Genomic DNA, 25,044 nt, shown 5'->3' on the forward strand with positions numbered 1-25,044 from the left:
CCTAAATCTTGCCTCCTCAAATTCTTGAAGGTACATAATGATCTGGCTAGGAGGGTGAATAGCTGTTGGTGACTAACAATAGGTAGTGCATAATGGCAGACTGTGAGATAACAAGGCCTGGTGAGTGGGGTAGGCGGCTAAGACATGGGAGAGCTCAGGCCCAAAAATTATTGAATTGGATATTGAGTCCGGAGGGCTGCAGGGTCCCCAAGCAGAAAATGAGGTGGTATTCTTGCAACTTGTGCTGAGCTTTGCTGGAACGCTGCAGCAAGCCTCAGACAGATGTCGGCCAGGGAACAGGGTGGTGTGTTTAAAGTGGCAGGCAACTGGAAGCTCAGGGTCTTTGCAGGCAGAATGTAAATGTTCTGCAGAGCGTTTACCCAGTCTATTCTTCTTATCCCCATGTTAAGGAGACCACATTGTGAGCAGCGAATGCAGTAGATTAGGTTGTGGGAAGTGCAAGTAAAGTGCTGCTTCATCTGGAAGGTATGTTTGGACCCTTAGATACTGGGGACTGGGGACGGAGGACGTAAATAGGCAGGTGTTACACCTTCGGCAGTTGCAGGGGAAGATGCCTGGGGCTGTGTGGGGTTTGTTGGGAGCGAAGGAGGAATGGACCAGGGTTTCCCAGAGGGAATGGTCTGCGGTGGAAGTTGGACAAGGGAGGGGAATATGTCTGGTGGTAGCATCTTGCTGGAGTTGACAGAAATGGCACCTGATAATCTTCTGGATTTGGGTGCTGGCGGGACCCTGCAGCTTTCCGGTCTCAGTATCAAGTTCAATAATTTTAGGGTCTGAACCCTCCATGCCCTAGCCCTTTAGCCCAAACACCAGGCCTTGTTATCTCACAGTCTACCCTCATACACTACCTATTGATAGTCACCAACAGTCTCCATTAACAGCTACTCACCCTCCTTTTCAGATTGTTACCATCTCCTTTGTCTCTCCAACTTTTCTTCTGTCTCTTTGGGGCTGTATCTCCACCTATCATTCAGTCCTTACCAACAGCCCCCCGACATATTCCTGGCTACCATCAGTTCTGAGGAAGGGTCACCTGACCTGAAAAGTTAACTCTGATTTTTCTTCAGATGCTGCCAGACCTGTGGAGCTTTTCCAGCAACTTCTGTTTTTGTTCCTGTATTCTTAATTTTTGTGATTTATGCATGAGGGGTCCCAAATCCCACAGTGCTGCAGTTTGCTGCAGACTGTCTCCATTTATGTAATATTCTGTACCTTTATTCTTCCCACCAAAGTGCAAAACCTCCCATTGGCCAAATTTTTGCCTGCTCATGTAACTTGTCTATATCCCTCTGTAAGCTGTGTCAACCTCACCACTTGCCCTTCCACCCACTTTTGTCGTCCACAAACTTGGCAATAATATATTCACTTCAGTAACCCAGTCCTTGAATGTGTATTGTAAATAATCGTGGCCCCTGCACCAATCCTTGTGGCACTTTCTTAGTTGCAGGTTGACATCTTAAAGATGTCTCCATATCCCAATATTCTGTTATGTAGCCAATTCTCTATTCATGCAGATACACTGCTCCCAATACCATGGGCTCGTGTGTTATATCTTATCAAATGCCTTTTGAAAATACTAATGTGTAATGTTTGCTGGTTCTCATCTATCTATCCTGCTTGTTGCTGCCTAAAACAATTAGAATAAATTTTCCAGACATGATTTCACCATCATGAAATCATGTTGATTCCACTTGATTAAATTATGTATTTCTGAATGTGCTGCTCTTCTATATCCTTTAAAATAGATTCATTTTCCCAACGACAGATTAACATGACAGAACTGCACGATGATTATTCCCAACTTAGCCTTTGTACATTGAAGCCAATTATTCTTTTCCCAGACAAATAGCTTCATATTCACGAGTGAAAACTTTCTGATCCATACATCTCAACACCACGATATACAGAGAATATTGCATTCAGAATACCATTACATAATCCTGGTATTAGTTTGAGATATCTTCAAGAACAATCTTGTTCAATCTAGTTTAGATATCTCAGACAGCACTGACTATCTCTAGTTAACTGTCCAGCTTCGAATATTCTATCCTTCCTCTGAAAATGCTTCCCCCTGCATTTTGGAGCTCAGTTTTGTCTTCCAACAAAAATTTCCCTGTTCTTATTGCACACCTACCCACTTTGCTGACAAATTAACAATTTTTTGAATCTTGTATCTGCCAAATCTAAGAGGCCAGTTTGCTCTTATCACTCTGCACTGGAGGTTTTCACGTTGGCCTTCAGATGGACCAGAAGAGAGCAGCGTAGGATGATGAATATAAATCAGGGTAATCAGTCAGCACATGCTGGCATTGAACTGGAAGTCTTCTGAGACTGATAGCAAAAGTGAAATATATAATATTTCCAAGGATCTTAATGTTGTGGCTGCCTTCATCTTCAGCTCAGGGTGGCAGCCCTCCAGGATTGTCCTAGAGTTTGCAAGAAATGAAGATCAATTTCCAGGATGCTGTTGTAAGGAATCCATAATCAAAATCATTAAAACGTTAGCGCTTTGACTTTTTTATCAATAGAAATATTAGAAATGCTGGCAGAAGTCTACTTGACTGTTGGGAGATCTTGTGATGAAAGATCCAGGAATACATTCAACTAGAATGAACAACTCTATGCCCAACAATGTATTTTCTCATACATGTTTCTCCAAAGAAAATTGTTTCACTTCCTTAATCTGTGAATTCACTCAAATCCTCTGTCGATTTGTCAACATTGGTTCTTAGCCAGCCTTGAGGGGGAAGAAATCCAGAATAATTCTGCCATTCCTGTGGAAGAGCAAGAGCACTCACTGCTCAAATTTGCAGACTCACCACTTGTGGCAATGTTAATGAGTGGATTCAGAAGTAAAAATCACATCATTAATTTTATCAGTCGTCTTTGTGACTGAAGTTTATTTCAAGTGTACATCGTGTATTTGGTGCAGTTAGTTTCTTACATCTGCGTTTTTCCACTTCTGTTGAGTTTTAGTTTGAACCGTACAGATCACCTGATTCCAAACCTGCCTATACAAATGAGGAGTTTTTTGAATATTTGGTGAGTACAAAGTTTTTACTACTGTATAGTGAATTTATGGAGAAACTGTTAAACACAGCAATCAAAACACCAAAATATATTAATTGGAAAAGAACACCAGTTGTTAAAATTGTTTCTGCAATTAGTGTTGCAGAAGGTTTTTATGCTCAAAAACAAGTAAAACTTTGCATAGGAAACTGACATTGATATGTGAATATCATGTATTTATTTATTTATGAATGTGTGTACATGGAATTTTATTTTATACATATGGATTCTGATTAGAATCTTTGACCAAACAGTGAGGCATGGATAGGGCCAGGAGTTTGAAAATATGGTCAGTACAACTTGTATGGACTTCCAAATAGGATTTAAGCAACAGTTTTCAAGTACTATCTTGGAACATTTTGCAGTGCATAGATGAAGTAATGGTATGGTTGAGCCTGGGGAGCAGAAGGTGATGTGGGTGGAAAACTGAGCACTAAATGGCTGTTTCTTAGTCTGGTAACAGGTGACTCGGGTTCTGTGCTGAGACCATATGTGTGCGTGGTGTGCCGTTGTGAATATGTGCATATGTATGGTAATAATTGTCCCAAGGCATTAGTGATAGTATGTGACAGAATATGCTACCTAATATTTTGGTAATTCCTGTTCCTTTTGTTTTCCCTTTTAGTTCTGCTGCCTGCTCATCTTTGACAAAGAAATATTATTAAGGGTGAGCAAGCAGTTGAAACAGTTTAGGCAGAATGCAAAAACAGATGCAAGACTTTCTTAGGAGTTGTCTGCAGGCCACCCAACTGTAATGAGTTAGCAGCAGAATGCATAACTATGGAGATAATTTAAAGCATGCAAGAACAATCAAGCAGTCATGGGAGCAATGTTTAATTCTCTCATACTGGAAGAAGTAGAAGAATGCAAGTCATCAAGACAATTCATTTCTAGAGTGTATTCAGGACAATTTTCTGGCAGAAATGTTTGACCCAAAAAATGAGCAGTACCAAAACAAAAAAAGAGCAGATGATGGAAATCTGAAATAAAAACTGTGCTAGAAATACTCAGCAAGTCAGGCAATATCTGTGGAGAAAAAGTGATAACAGCATTTCTGATTGATAATAACCTTACAATCAAAATAGACTATTCTAGATTACGTGTACAGCAAAATGCTGAAATTAATTGCAAGTCTCATGGTAAGGGAATGTGGGAGCAGGAAATTGTGGATGCACCATGTGCCCCAGATGAACAGGTCTGCAGGAAGTGTCACCATCTGTACACGTCTAAGCTCTTGATTTCAGAGTTCAGGCATCAACTGGAGGTGGTGTGCATGCATTGAAAGGCAGAGGGTGTTGTAGATTGCACTTTTAGGAAAGTGATCTGACTGCAGCTCAGGGGTGTGCAAGACAGTTAACGAACGGATGACTGCTGAGCATTTCAAGTGAGCCAAGCAATTCGTATAGTCCCCTGAAACTATTTTGCTTGCAATCTTCTTTCCTCTTTGAATACTGGGGAGGGCATTGGCTCCTCAGAACAGCATAGTCATGGACAGGTCACTGGCACCATAGACAGCTCAGCTTGATAGGAGAGGTTGAAGAAGAGTGGAAGTCATGGTAGGGCATTATTCTAGTTGGAGGAGCAGTTGGGTATGTCTGTGGCCATAGATGTGATTCCAGGATGGTATGTTGCCTCCCTGGTGCCAGGGTCAAAGATGTCACAGAATAGCTGCCAGACAACCTTCTGGTGAAGGGTGAACAGTTCAGTTTCTGGTTAATAATTTTGGTTTACCCCAGAATATTGACGGTGATGCTATTGAATGTTGAGGGGCAATGATTAGATTCTCTCTTGTTGCCTTTCACTTGTGTGGCATAAATGTTAGTTGCAATGTGTCAGGCTGGATCTTGACCAGGTCTTGCTATATTTGAACTTGACTCCTTAGGTACTGAATCAGTTCGCTTATGCTGCTGAATATTGTGCAATCATCAGCGAACATCCCCACTTCTGATATCATGATGAGGGAAGGTTAATGATGAAGCAGCTGACATGTTTGAGCTGCGAACATTTATTTAGTCTCTCCTTAAAACAATGTAGACAGCTCCGACCAGAATGTTATGATCTAATTTGCCCAGGTGTCCCACAATACCAAAGCAGTCAAATCAATGCGAACATGTCGGTACCAAAGCAAAACAGCCCCCCCTTATTAGGATCAAAATTACAATAATTTTCAATACTAAACACACTATCCCTAATCCTATTTGGCCCCTTAAGATTATAATACTTAGAGTCATAGATTAAAACAGAATGGAAACAGGCCCTTTGGCCCAAACTGGTCCATGCTGACCATGGTGCCCACTCAGCTAGTTCCAATCCATAATCCCTCTAAACTCTTCTCATCCATATAAACTATCCAAATGTTGTTTTTTCAATATTGCTATTGTACCTGCCTCGACCACTTTTATCTGGCAACCTATTCCATATACACACCATTCTGCGTGAAGAGATTGCCCCTCGGGTCCTCCTCAAATCTATCCCTTCTAGTTTTTAATTCCCCATCCCTAGGAAAAAGACTATATGCATTCATCCTGTCTCCGCCCTTCATTATTTTACACCCCTCAATAAGGTCACCCCTGTCCTGGCCAACCTCTCCCTTTACCTCAGGGCTGCTAGTCCTGGAAACCTTCTCATAAATTTTCTTTGCACACTTTCCAGTTTAACTATGTCCTTCCTATAACCGGGTGACCAAAACTGTACTCCATGCTCCAAGTGCGGCCTCACCAATGACTTATACAGCTGTAACATAACTTCCCAACTCCTTTACTCATTGCCTCGAACAATGAAGGCCAGCATGCTAAATGCCTTTTTCACCACCCTGTTCACCTGTAATGCCACTTTCAATGAACAATGTACTTCTACTCCTAGGTTCCTCTGCTCCTATGCTGCTGCTTGGCCTGCTGTGTTCATCCAGCCCTGCACCTTGTTGTCTTGGATTCTCCAGCATCTGCAGTTCCTACTATCTCTCACTCCTCAGGACCTTACCATTTACTGTATAACTCCTACCTTGGTTTAACTTTCTAAAGTGCAATACCTCACATTTAGCTGTATTGAATTGCATTTGCCAATCCTGAGCCCACTTCCCTGTCTGATAAAGATAACCTCCCTTGCTATCAGTGATACCTCCTAGTTTTGTATCATCTGCAAACTTACTAATCATGCCTTGTACATTAATATCCAGATCATTTATGTAAATAACAAAGGTCCCAGCACCGACCCCTGTGGCACACAACTAGTCACAGGCTCCAGTCTGAGAAACAATCTTCAACCATCACCCTCTGTTTCCCACTATCGAGCCAGTTTTGAATCCAATTACCTAGCTCTCCTTGGATCCCATGTGACCTAACTTTCATGACTAGCCTACCATGTGGGACCTCTTCAAAGGCTTTACTAAAGTCCATATGGACAACATGCACTGCCCTACCCTCATCTATCCTCTTGGTTATCTCTTCAAAAAACTCTAAAAGATTTGTCAGACATGATGTCTTGCGCACAAATCGATGCTGACTATCCCTAATCAGATCTTGACAATACAAATGTTGGTTGATCATGACCCTCCGTATCCTCTCCATAACAACATGCCTACCACTGATGTCAGGCTCACTGGCCTATAGTTCCCTCGCTTGTCTTTGCTACCTTTCTTAAACAATGGAACAACAATAGCCAAATTCCAGTCTTCTGGAACTTCACTAGTGGCTAAAGAGGAAGCAAAAATCTCTGCAAGGGCCTCTGCAATTTCTTCCCTAGCCTCCCACAACATCTGAGGATGGACTTGATCAGGCCCAGGAGATTTATCCACCTTAATGTGCTTTAAGGCTGCAAACACTTCCTCTCTGGTAATGTGTATGTGGTCCAAAACATCCCCATTTGTTTCCCTTATTCCTTAGCATCCATGATTCTCTCCTCAAACACTGTGGGGAAATATTCATTAGAAATCTCCCCCCATGTCCTGTGGCTCCACGTATAGATGACCATGCTGATCTTTAAGGGTATCTATTCTCTCCCTAGCCACCCTTTTACTCTTAATATAGCTATAGAACCTCTTGGGATATTCTTTAACCTTACCTGCCAGATCCTTCTCATACCCACTTTTTGCTCTTCTGATTTCCTTCTTGAGTGTGCTCCTACACTTTTTATTATCATCTAGGGATTCACTGGAGCCCGATAACTTAACTTGAATCCAATGTATGCTTTTTTCCTGACCAGTGCCTCAATATCCGTCGTCATCCGGGGATCCCTAAACCTGTCAGCTTTTCCCTTCACCCTAACACAAATCTCCCCGCGAAGATATTGAACCCCCTCCGGTTCAAATGCAACCTGTTCCTCTTTGTACAGGTCACCTGTACCCCAGAAGAAATCTCAATGGTCCAAGAACTGAAAACCCTGCCCCCACACCAGCTCCTCAGCCACACATTTATCTGGCCTATCTTTCTATTTCTATCCTCACTGGTGCATGTAACTGGGAGTAATGTGGAGGCCACTACCCTTGAGGTCCTGCTTGGAGGAAAGGAGAAGTCAACATTTGCCTGGCTTGCTGTGTTCTTCCAGCCTCCTGTTTGTCTACCTTGGATTCCAGTGTCTACGGTTTTTTTTTTTGTCTCTTACCTGGCGCTGATTTGTCTGGGCCCTCCTTTGTTTAGTGGATAAGTTGTTGGGGGAATAACTGTTGCCTTTTACATTAGCATAATGTCATTAGCAAATGACTGCTGTGTTTGCAATGTGTCTGGTGTGTGGGTTTTGTGATTTCAGAATTTTGCTTGGCCAACGTACCCAGCATCGCTTGCTGTTTGGCCAAGTTAGCAATCTCTGTTTTAGCATCAGGAGGCTGTTACAACACTATCCTGAGGATCTGTTGCAAAGATTTACTAGAGCTGAGAGGACTGTTCTCCAACAACCACAACCATTTTCCTTTGTGCTAGTTATGACTCCACCTAGTAAAGAACTCCCTGTGCCCATGACTCCTATTGACTTCAGTTTTGCCAGGGCTTGATGCCACACCTTACCAAATATGGCCTTGATATCAAGGGCTGTCACATTCTCTCCTGGTCTTAAAAGACACACACACACACACACACACACACACACACACACACACATTCATTCTGGTTTTGTTAATAAAACAAGTTACTGATTGTACTTGACTAAGAAAATAATAAGCTTATCAGAAATAGCAAGAATTCTCGGATTGGGAGCAATTTACTATCACCAAAAGAGGGCCAAGAAATTGAGGAAAGGGAAAAAGAATATGACTGCAAGGTAATGAGTAGAAAGACCACTATAAACAGCTGAAAGGATAAAGATTAGTGAGGACAAATGCAGGCTTGTTACTGTGGGGACAGGAACACTTTTATTGTGGAGAACAGGAAAATAGACTGCAGTTACTTTGTGGCTGTCTTCACAGAAGATGATTCAGAAAATCTCCCAGATGCACCAGTCAACCAAGGGATTTATGTTCTTAAAGAGCTAAAAGAAATTAGTATTAGTAAAGAGGTAGTAATTGGAGAATTAGCTGGATTACGGGTTAATAAATTTCTTCGACCAGATGAGCTTCATCTGAAAGGTTTGGAGCAAGTAGCAATAGAGAAATTGGATGCGTTAATTTCTCAAAATTGTATTGACTTTAGAAACATTCCTGTTCACTGTAAATTAGCAACTGTAACTCTAGTATTATTGAAGGGGGGATGAAGGAGAGTGGAGAACTGTCAGCCTAATGTCTGTAATAGGGGAAATATTAGCATACGAAATCAATTATGTGACCGAACATTTTGACAAAATTAGACAGTGCTAATATGGATTTATGAGAGCAAAATCCTGTTTGGAAGTGTTCAGGAAAAGATCTTAAGAGATGGGTTTATGGGTTAATTGTTAGAAAGACAGACTTGGAAAAACCCTTGCATCTGCATTGAAGGCTGCCTAAACAACATTCTCTGAACTGAAGTTGCTTTTTTAGTTCACACCAACCTGTGGAGAGATATGCAATGAAAAGCAGTGCTGTCCCTTTCCTTCAGTCTGAGAGAATAATGTTTAAATAGAAACCAGCTTAAAGTAGTTTAAACAAGCTAAGTTTCAATTTTCAGGACTCCTTACTGTTTCCTGCCTGAATCCACGATTTGATCTGAAGATAAGATCTTTTCATCATTCTACAACTGTTAGCAATCAGATCTCGCAGACAGGAAATAAAAGAAACTGAAAAGCCAAAAAAATTCTACCTCTGTATTTGAACTCTTGATCTACAGGAGTGTTATTTGTTTTTTCACTATTTGAACAAACCCACACTATCTCTGCAGAGCTGTGTTGTCTGTTTGTTGTATGCTGTTATGCGATTAAAGGGGTATGGTTTAAGTCTGCATAGTATTTTAGTCAACAAGTTTACTAAGAACAAACTTTTTTTAAAACTCAAACTTTATTCGATAAGCCTGTTGAAAGTCTTAGCTTCAAGATAACCGTAATAAACAGAAACATTGACCATTTGATAATTAAAGAAGGTGTTTACTCTTCGTATGCTTCATGAACTATTGGGGTTAGCTTAGCAATGCACTCCTCCCATCAGAATCACAACATTAGAAAAAAAACATTTAATTCCTATAGATCAGAATATTGTGTTGGGACACATAAGTAACCAAAACTACAGTTCACTATAAATACAGTTCAATTTGGGAACGTCATGCTACATCTTTCTAAATTATTGGCCTTATATCCACTTCTGGGCAGCATTATTTAGAAAGCATGCCAAGGTTTTAGAAAGATAACAGGTGATTTGCTAGAAATGGCACCAGTTATGTAGGTTTACAGTTAATAGAAAGTTGAGAGAAGCTAGTTTTGCCCTTCTTAGAAAACAAAGTAATTAGAATTTTTTTTCCTTCAGCTGTTTAAAACTATAAAGGGTTTAGTGTGAATTAGGTGAAATTATTTTGATTGAGGACATAGATCAATAGTAATTGTCAACCGAACTGGAGGCAAAATGTGAAGAATTTTTTTTTGTGTAGCACTTCGCAGTGATCCAGGATGCACTGTACTAACTGAAGGGAATTTGATCAGCATTTGGAGGATAACATTTTCTGGGGCTTTACGGAGAAAACTGGGAATTGTAGGTCGACGTGCTGATATGCAAAGTAATGAGTCACACTGTCTTGTCTTCATGCCAGGGACTGACAATGCTGGCACTTAGAGCTCTATCTCAGATTCCATGGCACTGGTTTCATGAACCCCAGTCCAATAGTGAAGCTCCGTGGCCCTGGTCTCGTGAATACCATCAGTGTGGCAGAGTCCCTGATATCAATACTGTTCTGAATCTAACCATTTCCTAGTACTTTCATTACTTTTCTGCATAACAATGCCTGGAAAACAAGTTGGAAAACACTTCCAAGTGGCCCCATCTTTACGGCACAATATTTGTTTCCCACCCAGCCATGGTCACGCAGTTACCTTCCAGCCAAAACATGCCATTTGGGCACTCTGCCTGCTTTTTTCCACTTTCTTCAATTGCTTGTTGTCATGTCCAATTAACCCTGGTTTGGAGCTATCATTTTTAAGCCCAAGTCCAACACTACAAAAGCCTGCGCAGCTGATAAGAAAATTAGGATGCTGGTCATGAGTCTTTGAAATTCTTCCTCCAAAAGGCAGTGGAAAGTAGAATATTTTTAAGGCACAGCTAGCTAAATTCCTGTTCAGTAAGTGGGATTAAATGGAAACGTGGAGTCATCAGATCAGTCATGATCTTGTTGAATTGTGGAGTAATCTTGAATTTGTCTGTTTATATGCACACAATCAAGCATTTAAGTAAAACCTAAAACAAAAATCGAACATAAGAAATGAGTGAAATTAAAATTGTTATTCTCATAAGTATGTGACTAAGAAAAGAAAAGTAGCTTTTAAGGGAGTGATGAAGGATGTATAAACCAACATGTGCATTTGTAAAAAAATCAATGAGGAGGTAGTGCAAATGAGGACAATCAATGTGTACAAATTCAAAAGTATTTTTACAAGCTTTGTAGGTGAGCAGTTCAGTTGATTGTAGTTTATATGGATTTTAGGAGACCTCTGTGTACCATAAAAATCAGCACTGGAACCCTTATTGTTTGTCATTTATATTAGTAATGTATATAAAAATGTGAGGGAAGATTAAGCAAGTTTTCAGACAATACCAAGATTGGTGGAGTGGTTAATAGTGAAGAAGATGACTGTAGGAAGATAAAGGTAGGTTGATCAGATGGGCTGAGCAGTGGCAGATGGTATTTAATCCCAGTAAGTGTGAGGTGATGCACTTTGGAAGAAGAAACGAGATGTGGGAGCATTTAATGAATAGCAGGACACTGGGTAGCTCAGAAGAGCAGAGTGTCTTGGAGTAATTATTACAGATCCCTGAAGTCAACAGAGCAGAGCACATGAATAGGATAGGTAGGAAGGCATCTGGGACACTTGCTTCCATCAGTTATGGCATAGAGCATAAAAGCAAGGAGGCAATGTTGGATTTGTACAGACCATTGGTTAGGATACAGCTGGAGTACTGTATGCAGTTCTGGTCACCTTACTACAGAAAGGATGATGTGGAGGTACCGGCGTTGGACTGAGGTGGACAAGGTCAGAAATCACACGACACCAGGTTAAACAGGTTTATTTGAAAACACAAGCTTTGAGTGTAGCCCCTTCATCAGGTGAAGTGAGAAATAAGCACACAGAACACAGAATTTATAAGTAAAAGATTAAAGGCCCTCAAAACTGATGAGGATGTATTAAACAAACCTAAGATGCTGTTAAATCTTAAATTAGTTAAAGGTTTTAATTGATTAATATGTATATGTAAATCCCTGAATTTCTGTCAAGTCACTGCCCTGGGAGAACTGAAGGTTTTATCAGTGTAAAGAAGAGGTGACGTTTTAGGTCAGACAATGCATGTTAGTTGTGAGGCCTTGTTTAGAATCTGTTTATATTTTGGTTTGGAGTCTGACAGGTTTTATTTCTAAAGTGGGAACTTATAAAACACCACACTCTATAAATTGTGCTTTTTGAACAAGGATGTGATGGTTCTAGAGGGGGTATAGAGGTGGTTCACCAGGTGCCTGGATTTGAACAATTGACCTATAAGGAGAGACTAGAAAGGCTGGGATTATTTTCTTTAGGACAGAGAAGGCTGAGGCGTCATGATGATTAAGTTGTATAAGATTGAGGGGTATGGATAAGCTGAGTAGGGAGCAGCTGTTCCCCTTGGTGGAGGGGTCATTCACAAAGGGGCGTAGTTTTAAGTAAGAGATTCAGAGATTTGAGAAGAAGCTTTTTCACTTAGGTGGTGGTGGTATCTGGAATGCACAGCCTGGGAAGGTAGTGGAGGTTAGAAACCTTACAACCCTTAATTATTTGGAAGAGCATTTTAAATATCGTAACATTCAAGGATCTGGGACAAGTGCAGGAAATTGGGATTAGCACACCTTTAGTGGTAGTTGCTGGTGGTCCAGACTTGATGGGCCAAAGAGCCTTTTCTGCACTGTATGTATCTGACTCTATGACTAGCTTTCAGTATAACAGGAGCTGTCGTTCATGTGGTGTTTTGCAAGGATAATAGGGCAGCTGCTCTGTGGTTAGCACTGCTGCCTCACAGCACCAGGGACTAGGGTTCAATTCCACCCTCGGGCGACTGTCCATGTGCAGTTTGCATGTTCTCCCCGTGTCTGCGTGGGTTTCTGCTGGGTGCTCCAGTTTCCTCCCACAGTCCAAAGATGTGCAGGCTAGATGGGTTGGCCATGCTAAATTGCCCATCGTGTCCAGGGTGTAAGCTGGATGGATTAGACATGGGAAATGCAGGGTTAAAGAGTTATAGTATGGGGACGGGTCTGGGTGGGATGCCCTTCAGAAAGTTGGTGTGGACTTGTTGGACCAAATGGCCTGTTTCCACACTGTAGGGGTTCTATAATTCTTATGAATAGCTGTCTTACAGTGCATTTTTTAAGGCAGATATGAATTATTCGTGAAGAAGATTTTAAAAGAATTGAAGTTAGACTCATACAGCATGTAAACAGACCCCTTGGTCCAACTCATTCATGCTGACCAGATTTCGCAAACTAAACTTTTGCCTGCGTTTGGCCCGTATCCCTGTAACTGTTTCCTATTCATGTACCTGTCCATATATCTTTTAAATGTTATATTTGTACCTGCATCTACCACTTCCTCCGGATCATAAGTAACAGTGCTATGAGATGGTCCAGAGAAGGAAAACTTGGAACAAATAAAAAAACTCTTATATTTCAGCATGTGTTTCATCATACGTCTGATGTTATTTATTTTCCTAATGATGTAACTTTGATCTTATTCAACTTTCAAAAAAATATAATTCCCTTCTGGGTACTTATGTAAATTTTGACTTGTGGAGCAAATGCTGACTGAATTAAAATTGCTATGCTTTGATCTATTTCTGTCATACTAATTTAATTTTTTATGGATGTAATGCCAAGGATTTGTAAGCATTTATTTTGGCCGAGGTTTCCTTTTGTGTGGTCTTACAATGAATATATATAAATTCTTATTTGTTTTCTTGTGTATTACCTTACAGCAAAATTTTCAAATCACTAGCGATAGTGACGCAAGTTTTGCCTTGAAAGTTACACAGAGTCTCACAGATGGACTAATGGAATATCGTCTCAAGACAATGACTGGATTAGTAAGTATTTGGAAGGATTTTTCAATTGCACTGTTCGTTCCTGTCATTTTGGTCTGAGTTTGAAATGCTTTAGCACTAATTCTCCAAATCCAGTAAAAATGGCCTTGGTCTGGCCCAGAGCAAGCAGAGATAAATTGAGAGACTGGGAATCTTCCTCTAACTTGAATAACTGTGTGGTTTTTAACTAGGGAAAGATTAGTCTAGTGAGGTGGCAGCCCTTAAAGCTGTGCAGTTTGCTAACGAAGAGCAAGTTGTGATGACAGAAAATTTGACTAATTCCTTCCAATAATGGAAACATGGGTAGCACCACAAACTTTTGGGGGTGAAGAAATGAAATTCTGCTCCAGGATGGTCTATATCTATGCCTGATGGTTACCCACCAAAACAAGTGCAGTTACAGACTAAGGGGCACCAGTAACTTAAGTAATGTGGTCATCGAGGTGTCTCAAACCTGATTCTAAATCAACAAGTAATTTCTGGTATTGTGAATAGGAAGAATGTGACTATTCAAATTTCTGTTTAGAGTTTATGCTTCACTACTGTGAGGATTAATTGATGGTCATTCACACCTGCATCCTGTACACCTTGTGTTAATTATATTTAATGTATAAAGGATGGATGTATTTGCTCGTAGTCAGATAGCAACCTGTTTTAATTGCTGTGTACTACCTTGTATTAAGTGTTATGTTGTTAAATCTAATTTTTTTAAAAATGAACCATCCCTTTTAATTGTTGTGGTGAAGGAAGTCTCAAAATTTTGTAAATTCTAGCCTGCCAGAATGCCTCCTGCAAACATGAGGTGTGTTTATTTGAAAAATAATCAAATGTTCAACTTTTAGATTTATGTTAGATAAGTATTAAAGCGCTTTGGACATTCTGCCTGAAGTAGCTAATTTTCCAACTACGCATGTAAAATCTTTTATAGTTCCTTGCTTTAATCATTCTTACTGCATCCAGTAGACTTCTCATGCTTTTCTTCCATCAGAATCAAGACAAAAGACCCCTCTTGGATGAGGAATTGAGACAGCTTCCCAGTATACCAGATGAACATTCGAAATATGAATCTCGCATGCCACATCCAGCTTTGTCACGCCCAGTGCCAGGAAACAATCAGAGATACACTGCCAGCTCAACTAACTTTAGACCTAAATACAAAGGTAAATTGAGCAAAACATTTTGGAATACCTTCAAAGACTAACAGCAAACCTCATTGCAACAGAATGTAGATTGAATTCCCAACAAGTTTCTATCAGCAATGTAACTGGGGAAATAAACGAAAAGTAAAATTGACCATCAATCAATGTAGCTTGCCTTTTGGCTAAAATGCACATTAGTACAATTAACAATAAAGTTAGTCCAAGACAATAACAGACTGCTGGACATTATCAAAATGTCTGGACCTATGCACTCTGAATTGAGTACTCTGCTAACTTTAGTCACTGCACAACATTTGGAAAGGGAACACAGCAGTATTAGAAGAATGATCTTGAGTATAAACTGATGAGCTATGATGAAAAATTAACAGAATCTCAAGCTGTACAGTCTAGAGAGGATGTTAAGGGACTAAATTACTGAAGTAAAAGTCATGGTTTGCCTTATGTATTTCTAATGTTCTGTAGACCTGAATGCAGACAGGTTAAATTAATGGAAGTGAAACTTGGTTTGCTCAAGAGGTGATTTTTTTAAAAAAATTAGCATAACTATTGGATTTTGTAGATAAGAGCTGTTCAAATGGAATAAAAACAAATGCAGTGGAAAAACTCAGGTTTGCAAACAGAGAAGCAAAGTTCATGTTTTCCATCCTATATGACTTGATCTCAACATCTTCAGTACATTACATTTCTTTTAACTGCTCAAATTGTTTGTTTGCAAATAGAGAATAACTTTACGATAGGAATAAACTTCATTGACCAAATTTCTTTTTCTTGTCCATGACGTGTGAATTATATACAAAACAATTTGAAGCCATAAAACAGTACATACAGACTTTTTAAGAAGTTGTATAGGCAAAGCAATATTAATATGTTCAGGACATCTTATTGGTTTATTGTATTTTACAGTTGGTGCCTGGAAAAAAGCAGTTGCAATGCAATCTAAAACAAATTTCAAAAGAACAGGTTTTCAATCCAATCGAAGGCCACTGAAACCCTCAACGTTTAACTCCAGTCTGTCAAAGTCAAAACATGGTGGTATTTTGACCCCACACCTGCTTAAGGCTGTCCGTGGAATGGATATTAATAAAGCCAGTAAGACCTTGGCTAAATTGTCGAAAACTAATCCAGCACTGAAAGGTGAGAATTGCATGTCCTTTTAATTTGTCAATTTACATTTGTTTGATGAAGTTCAGATTTTTGTGACCAAGTACCCGAGTGCACTTTTTGTGTAATTTCATCTATGTAGTAAATATTAATTCTTGTAATCAAATAATTATCATTCCATATATTTTGATTTTTGTTATAATATTGGATCCTTTAGAACTTAGATTTGTATAAATTATTTTACTGGGAGATTAACATACACTGTAACAACAGTGGCTGTACTTGCGCTACATGGTTCAAAATAGTTCTAACCAGCATCTTCTCACAGGAAATTAGTAAGAACAGTTGATCTTAGCCAGTGACCCAGAATTTTACTTCACTTTCCACATGATTGTGAAGAGAGCTAGTGGAATGCAATAAGGACCAGTGTTGCAGTCTCAACTATTTACAATTTAATGACATCGGTGAAGATTGGTAGAGGAAATCAAGTTGTGAGCAGGACAAAGTTTGCAAAGGGATGTAGATTGATTGATTAAGTGAGTAGAGTGGATGAAAAATATGTGGATACAGCACAATGAACTTTAGTAAGAATTTAAAGGTTAAGTATTATCAAGATGAGAGTTCTGTGGTTCAGATAGATCTGGATATCCTTGTGTGAATCACAATGTTCGCATGCAGGTACGTCGTAGTTTGGAAGGTAATGTGAATGTTAGCCTCTGTTGCAAGAGGGATGGAATATAAAAACAGGCAAGTCTTGCTTTGAAGTGGAGAGGGTGTGCGCATGTGTGGAACCTGCTGGGAGGATTGTGAGCTGTCTTGAGGTTTCAGCTTTCACTCATTGGAGTTCAGAAGAATGAAAAATGAGACATCATCTTATTGAGACATTCCAGATTCTGAGGTGGCATCACAGCAGATGCTGAGTATGTTCTCTCTACTAATTGTACTGCCCAGCTCTTAGGCCATAGACCCTTAGATTATTTATCTGCTTTCATTTTGAAAGTTCAGAATAAATGATCTTGCACTTTCCTTTCAATCAGTGAATTCCAAATTATAAAATCACCATGTTGACTCTGGTTCTTTTGCTTTGCAAACCATCTTACCATGGGGAACAGCTTCCTTTTAGTTATTCTATGAATAAAAAATTAAATTTCCCTATAACGTTGTGCTGTAAAGAAGGCAACTCAACTTCACTAACCTCTGTACATGACTGATGTTCATCATCTTTGGGACCATTGCATCTTCTCTCAAACCTTGACATCCTCCTTAATTTTTACTACTAGATGTTCTGGTCAGTGGAAGTGCCACTGACTGCAAAGATAATTGCTACCTTAGTTTTTTTTTCTGTCCTTGCAGCTAGGTCTCTGACTTCGCTACACTAGCAAATTCTCATAGTTATCCATAGAGAATAGTGAAGACACTTCTTTTTTGGCTGTCACATCAGTTTTAAAGATCGGGGTGGGGGCAATGGTGGTGTGGAATGGGCTCTTCTTGTTGACCACTGAGATTAAGTAGCACTCAAAATTGCTTATTTCTGAAACTGAAGTTACTGTCAAAGACATTTTCAGAGGCCCAGACCACTTCCTGTGGTTCAAACGTCCAATGCACACCAGCAGTGAATGTCTCTGGCATAAGAATATCTAAGCTTTAAGCAATGATTTCTGCATATAAATTCAAAAATCACTACACTCCTGCATTCTATTTAAAATTGCCCGTGCCCTCCTGAAGTTCTTTTTCACTGTTTGCTGTATATTGAAAGTTGAGGGCATACAGGTTGAAATTTTGCTGTACACACCAAAGTCTAACTCATTAATATGTTTAAGAATTTAATAACCCTAGGAAACATCACTGATAGCTTTCCTTCAATCCAATTAAATTGGCACTGTGGTTTCTGCTTTGAGTTCTTTGCCAATTCAGATCTACATTTTGAAAGCCTTTTAATCCAACAGGCTTCAAATTTGCTAGCCAGTTGATTATGTGGTGCTTTATCAAATGTCTTAAAGACCATCAACTATCTTGATTACGTCAACAAATTTCCTCTGGCATCTTTGATAAATTGATTTTTTTTTGTAATTTTGGTCCTGGGACTGAGTCGGTTGTCCTGTGAAGAGAAGCTGAGTAAATTGGGTCTAGATTTTCTGGAATTTAGAAAAACGAGAGGTGATCTTGTTGTAACATTTTTAAGATGATGAAGGACTTTGACATCGTAGGCATTGAGGTATTGCTCCCCTGGTTGGGAAATCTGGAGCAAGGGGACACGTTCTCAAGTTTGGGGCCAGTAATTTAAGATGAGGAGAAATTTCACTTAAGGGTTAAGCACTTTCAGAATTCCATACTCCAGTGAGTTATGATAGAGTTCTTTGAGGATATAACTAGTAAAAGTACTGTGTTAAGATTTCCTGAAGATAGTCAACAAGTTGTCCCATTATTGTGCAGGTTAGGAGCTCACTATTGGGAGTAGTGTCTGAGCATGGATTGAGGATTGATTAGGGCCATTAAGACATAGGAGCCATTCAGTTTAATGAGTTTGCTCTGCTAGTCCGAGATCATGGCTGATCTGATAGATCGTCAACTCCCCATTCCTGTCTTCTCCCTATAACCCTTGATTCCTTTACTGATGATTTAAAAAGTATATCTGTTTTGAATATACATTACTGCAGAGGCTGGGCCCTTAAGAATTCTACAGACTCACTATCCTCTGAGAAGAAATTTGCTATGCTCTCTCAAATGTGTGATTCATTATTTTGAGATTATGCCCTTGGTCCTGGACTTTCCTCACTCAGGGTAACAGTCTCTCTGCACCTACCTTGTCAAAGTCCTTTAAGAATCCTATGTTTCAGTTGTCATTCTTAAATTCCAAATAGTAAAGGCCCAACCTATTCCACCTCTTCTTGAGACCGTCCTCAATGTCTTTTATTAGCCACATGAACCTTCACTGAACTGCCCCAAATACCAGGAAAACTTTCCTTGGACAAAGGGCACACAACTGTTTTGAGTATTGCAGCTGTGGCCTTGCTAGTGCCTTGTATAATTTTAGTGAAATCTCCCTTTCCTTTTTTACATCATCCCCTTTGAAATACAGGCCAACATTCCAGTTGCCTTCCCCATTACCCACTGAATTTGGATCTTAGCTGTTTGTAATTCATAGGTGAGGACTCTCAAAGGCTTCTGTTCTGTAACTTTCTGAAGTTTTCAACTCCTATATTCTTGCCACATTATATGACATGAACAACTTATGTCCCACTTACTGAACCTATGACCATTTGCAGACTATCTTCTGCACCACTTGCCTTTCCACTATTTTTGCTTCTGTAAAGTGGCTATAGTACATTCACCTTCCTCATCTGAGTCATTAATTTACACACCCAATATGTGGACTCTGGATAAATAGGCCTTTTTCAGGTTGGAAAGATGTAACTAGTGGAGTGCCACTCTGGTCTCAATCACTTATTCTTCATGAATGATGTGGAGGAAGGGGCAGACTTAAATTTGCTGATAAGGAATAATGGGGAGTGCATGCAATGAGGACATGAGAGAGCTGCAAGGGTATAACTGGTTGAGAGTAAGCAAAAACTTGGCCAATAGAGTTTAAGATAGGAAAATGTGAAGTCATGCACTTAAGTAATAGTCTGCCTTTTGCTTCTTCCTACTAAAGTGGTAAGGGATTCAAGTGTTCTTGCGCACGATACACAAACAGTTCACATGCAGTTGCATCAAGTAATTAAGCCACATTAAGGATTAATTGAGGGTTGTTACACTTTTTTCAAAAAAGTGGAGTTTTGTTCCAACTGTACAATGTGTTGGTTAGGCCACAGAATACTGTATACAGTTTTGGACCATGTATTTAAGAAGGGATATATCGGCATTGAAGGCAGCTCAAAAAGAGGTTCACCAGGTCGATTCCCAGGATGAAGGTATTATCAAGAACAGCTAAATCAATTAGGCAATTATTTATTAGAATTTAGAAGAATGAAGGGTGACCTTATTGAAACATCCTGAGGGGGACTAACAGGGTAGAAGTTGAGATGATGTTTTGTCTAGTGGATTTAGTAACAGAATAAAGGGACACACCCACTTCTTGAACTGAGGTGCAAAGGAATTTCTTCTCCTACAGAGTAGTGAATGTTTGGACTGAAGGTATTTAAAAGAGAAAGTAGGTAGGGAAGTTGACATCTGAGGACCTGGGACAGGTTAGAGGTAAATGGCCTACTCCTGTTCATATTTCTCATGGAATGTATTTAATGCTGAGATGGACAGATTTGGGGAGTAGGTGAGGAAGTTAAAGCCCAAGGTTTGCATTGATGGCAGAACAGCTTTGTTCACACACCCCTTTTTTTAAGAAAAAGTGGAATACGAGGTAAGATTTTGTACCTTCCATTCTCTGGGACTGAATTTCCTTACTCTAATCTTTTTCTTTTATTCTGACTCGTACAGCATGAAAACAGACCCTTTGGTCCAACCAATCGATGCTGAACCTAATTCCAAACGAACTAGTCCAACCTGCCTGCTCCTGGCCCATATCCCTCCAAACCTTTTCTAATCATGTACTTATCCAAATGTCTTTCAAATATTATAATTGTACCCACATCCACCACTTTCTCAGGAAGTTCATTCCATACACAAACCATCCTCTGTGTAAAAAAAAAAAAAAGGCCTTTAAATATTTGTCCTCTCACCTTTTTTAAAAAAAGGCTCCCTAGGATGTGGGATTTCAAGACAACTACCATTAACTGTATCCATACCCCTCATTATTTTATAAACTTCAATAAGGTCCTCTCTCAACCTTCTCTGCTCCAATGAAAAAAAAGTCCCAGCCTATCTTTATCTAACTCTCACCTTCCATACCCAGCAACATGATCTTTGGTAAATATGTTTTAAATTGCTGTGCACTTCACTTCATGCTAATTTCCTTCGTTTCTAGGTATAAAGGTCTCTGTCTTGGTTAATGTGCTGGTGGAGGCTGGTGTACTGAAGAATATGCAGACTTAAGACCAGCACCAGCTGAACAAGTGGAGTTGGCATTTACATGAGAACATCAGGACTGTAATAAAGATCTAGACTTTTGCTTGTTGTGAGCTGTTAAGCTTTATTTAGACCGTTGTCTTAGATGATAACCACTGGTAAAACTGAAAATGTTCATTGAATTCAGTCGGAGGAAAAAAAACTAGACTAGCTTATATGAAATAAACTTATTTTTTCATAGCCTTGGGTGGTGAAACATTATGGAATGTCAAATATTTTGTTGCATTTTTCTTAATGCTGATGTACATTTTTGCAAGTAGTGTTTTGTTTAACATGTGGTGTACAGATTGTACAATGAAACTTTGCAGCTGAGTCCATTGTGAACTATAGTGACATCCCTCTTCGCCTGGATTAAGTCACATTAAAGCTTTGTGTACTAAATCGTATTGCAGTAAATTCAAAAGTTCAAAGTTGAAGAAATGTTAATGTTATGTTGCTGTGTTCATGGATTTAAATTATAAATTGAAGTTTAGTGCTGTAATTCAAAATTGTTCAGGAAAATTAGATGTCAGAGTTTCGTAATCTTAAATTCTTACCAATTTTATGCCTTTGAGGGGAGAGTGAATTTCAGAATGATATTCCTTGTAGATTAATTCATGATTTCAAAGATTGAACACTGGCATTAAAAAACATTGTGACTAGTCCTTAACAAAGTTACTAAAATACAATAAAATGTATTTTCAAATTGCTTTGCTTAGTTTTCTAACAAGTTGGAGGACTAAGATGAAATCAGAAATTGTTCTGTTCTGTAACAACACAAAAACAATTGCTTTGATTTTTTTTTTGTGGAGACAACCTGAGTTGTGCATTGTGCCAAAAACAGAGCATTATACAGCTGTATGAATTTGAACTGGTGCTGTCAACAGGACACGGGAGGGGATGGAGTTTTGGTTGTAATTCCACTTGTTTGTCCTGCCATGCAATCCAAAAATACAGCTTGTTTACACTAGCTCCTTAATGTAACTTGCACTAGTGAGTACTGAAACCGGATACTCTTCGATATCAAATGCTTCAACAGAAGAAAAACAGAACCCCCAAGGTAATAGGCATACAATATTTATTTTACTCAAACCACTGAAGAGGAAAGATTACATCAGAACAAATAAAAGATCTGTGTAATGAAAGTCTCTGCTGTAATTGTAATGATTGCCCTGCTGCTCAAAGGTATTCAACTGAGAGAAAAGAAACTTTTGGCAAATGACTGACAAAAGCGTAACACCATTCCTTGAAGCAGCTATTGTTACAAAAAGTGGAATAAAAAAATTTGAATCAGGATAATGGGACTTGAATAACTCAGCAAAATGACGGTAATATGAGCTGGCAGATGGAAAATGCTGGCAGATGGAAAATACTTGCATGTAGAAATGCTAATCCTTCAACACACATCTACACGCCAATAAGCTTCGTGAGTCTTTAAAACATGTTTGAAGCCACCTTTTTCAAATATATACATGTTAGGCAATTAATTAACTGTTCTTATTTTCTATGTTCACTATATTTAACTAAAGATCGACAAATTGATCAAGCAGAATTTCTAACAGACATTTGAGGGTACAGGTAAGTATATTGCTGGAAATATTTACTTTGTAAAATTCATAAATTCTTGAAGTAATAAAATAAACCTTCCAAAAGGTATCTGTTCACAGATGGTTTGGACCTGGCCTAGAGACATTTTGATGCCAATGTAAAAACTTACGGGTACGAAGAGGTCAGTCTGTATTTAAAAGATTTGCTTCACTTACCTAGGTCTCCAAATCCCTGCTACAAATAAAATAGTTTGAGTTTGTTTTTAAATAACTGATAGAATCTAATTAACGATTCTAATATTGTGATTGAGACTTATTTTCAGAACAGTGCGAGTACTATTTTAATTATTGAAATGTGCTAACTTTGAAACCTAGAAGGCTGAAACTTCGGTGCAACCAGAATGAAAAGATCTACATTGAAGCTGTAAATCAACAGTACTCTAGAAAGGTTAATGCTTTTGTACAGATATACTTAACTGATATTTTAACATATTGGAATGCACAAAACAAGCCTTTTTTCTAATCAAATCTTATTAAAAAAGGTTTTAAAAGGATGTTTTTAGTGATTCATTGCTGTTGCCAAAGGTGTTCAGACATTTTCCTTTCGATGACCAGCTGGATAGGGCATGGAATTATGGTACATCTTACTTTGGTCTTTTACTAAGCACACCAGCCTCCATCAGCACAGTAACCAAGGTTGAAATTCTTATACCTAGAAAGAAAGTAGAGATATTGATTATTACAGCTTGTAATTAATCATTACTGAAAAAACACGTTTTGCCGAAGCTTTTCATTATGACACTCACAATTCCCTGGAATACCTCTTTACCATAAAACATTTAAACTGCAGATTAGGAGAATGTTGTTTGGTTCAAAAGTGAACCAAGCTTTTTAAGAGGTTTTGCAACAAAGAATGGACAGATTGATTTTGACTGACAGTTAACTGCCAGGATTTGTTTAAATTTTAAATTGGGCATTGCATTGATTGCTGAAAAATGAACCAGGAAATGGCAGTCACCTATTGTGTTGAGTTGAAAAGGGAGAAGATCAAGGCCAGAAAATTAGGGCTGGAGTCCCACCTGTCCTGGAAGTGTGACATAGCACAGCACATCCAAACAGGTTGATTAGAAGAACTGATAAAATGTATTAATACGTGTAGCTACCAGTATAAGCAAGCATGCCACAGTGCAAGCTCAACTGACAGTCTTAAATTGAATGTCAATGTAATTCCTGACATTCAGTTTTTAGTCCTCTAATTTTGCCTGGGTAATTTTTAAATCTAACAGAGTCAGAACCCTCTGGATTTTCTAACTTCAACTGACCTCTTTTGGAAGGCTCCAAATGAGGGCAATTTTCAGTCAGAAAATTCAATTTCCCAGGCAATTCCAACATGCAACTCTTGTCTGCGCTGCTCCAATAATCGAACTACTGGAGTATCTTGGCAAATATAATTCAGAACTAATGCAAGCAGTTATCCTGTAGTCTTATTAGTTTTCATCATTCAATTAATACCATCAAACAATAGATTAACTTGTCTTTCATCTCACTCATGTTTATGGAATATTTATTTTGCACTGCATTTTCTATGTAAAAAAGGCACTTAATTTGGCTGTGCAGCAATTTGGAACCCCAAAATAATATAGTTTAATTAATTCTTTTTCAACGCAGTTTAAAAAGTTGTTCACCTTCAAATGCAGGATTGTTGGCCGCCAGCCTAGTGAGTGTATTAGTAACTGTACTTTCATCCATCCCGCGAATAGAACTTAGCAGTGATGGGCTCAGGAGGTTGCTGTGTATCGATGATATCGATGCACCAGTGTTACGTACTGCAGAATGGTATGAGGAGCTTCTGGTCAGAGAACCAGATGATGAATATTCAGCAGATTCGCTCATACTTTTATCCCTGCCAGAATAGCCTACAATGTTTAAAATATACAAGTACATAAAATTAATTCAATGATCAATCTATTGGCATTCAATTTATCTGTAAAATGCAAGATATAAAAATGTGTTCACTCAAAAGCAACAGAAACAAATTGCAAGAGAACTTGCAGCTGTGTAGATTTTCATGGATAGACATTAATTTTCATTTTACTAAGTTTTCATCTGTACAATAATTATGTGTTTATGGATTGGATGCAAGTATAAAACCTTTTCAGCCACATTTGAGGAAGTAGTTTGCAATGAAAAGCAAAACTAGTGGCTGAACCTATTTAAAAATGAAAACTTTCACTGTCACTGTTATTAACAAACAGGGGAGTCCTAACATTAGCATATAATGCTACTGTTTAAGCTTCCATAATCTAACCAACTGAGCCCCTTCATTCCAGTTGGTAGAACCTTTGGCAAGAAAGAATCTAGGATAGAGATAGTAGGAACTGCAGATGCTGGAGAATCCGAGACAACAAGGTGCAGAGCTGGATGAACACAGCAGGCCAAGCAGCATCATAGGAGCAGAAAGGCTGACGTTTCGGGCCTAGACCCTTCATCAGAAAAGGGGGAGGGG

General features: G+C 39.0%; 2 protein-coding genes across 6 annotated transcripts in view; one reads left to right on the top strand and one right to left on the bottom strand.

Moving 5' to 3' along the window:
- LOC125486667 overlaps positions 1-23,092 on the top strand; it is a 58,817-nt gene extending 35,725 nt beyond the window's left edge. For both annotated transcript variants that reach the window (XM_048615218.1, XM_048615227.1), the window contains exons 11-15: positions 2,998-3,063; positions 13,628-13,735; positions 14,721-14,892; positions 15,796-16,026; positions 20,912-23,092. In XM_048615218.1, the coding sequence (XP_048471175.1) occupies positions 2,998-3,063; positions 13,628-13,735; positions 14,721-14,892; positions 15,796-16,026; positions 20,912-20,979 (645 nt within the window). In that variant the 3' untranslated portion in view covers positions 20,980-23,092. The remainder of the gene's footprint in view (positions 1-2,997; positions 3,064-13,627; positions 13,736-14,720; positions 14,893-15,795; positions 16,027-20,911) is intronic.
- The window catches only part of si:ch211-197h24.6, a 77,673-nt gene continuing 74,681 nt past the window's right edge, over positions 22,053-25,044 (bottom strand). For all 4 annotated transcript variants that reach the window (XM_048615190.1, XM_048615199.1, XM_048615206.1 and 1 more), the window contains 2 exons: positions 24,224-24,454; positions 22,053-23,250 (listed from right to left, as the gene is read on the bottom strand). In XM_048615190.1, the coding sequence (XP_048471147.1) occupies positions 23,183-23,250; positions 24,224-24,454 (299 nt within the window). In that variant the 3' untranslated portion in view covers positions 22,053-23,182. The remainder of the gene's footprint in view (positions 23,251-24,223; positions 24,455-25,044) is intronic.

This window comes from Rhincodon typus, chromosome 2 (assembly GCF_021869965.1).
Source record: "Rhincodon typus isolate 14 chromosome 2, sRhiTyp1.1, whole genome shotgun sequence".
NCBI classification, from domain to species: domain Eukaryota; kingdom Metazoa; phylum Chordata; class Chondrichthyes; order Orectolobiformes; family Rhincodontidae; genus Rhincodon; species Rhincodon typus.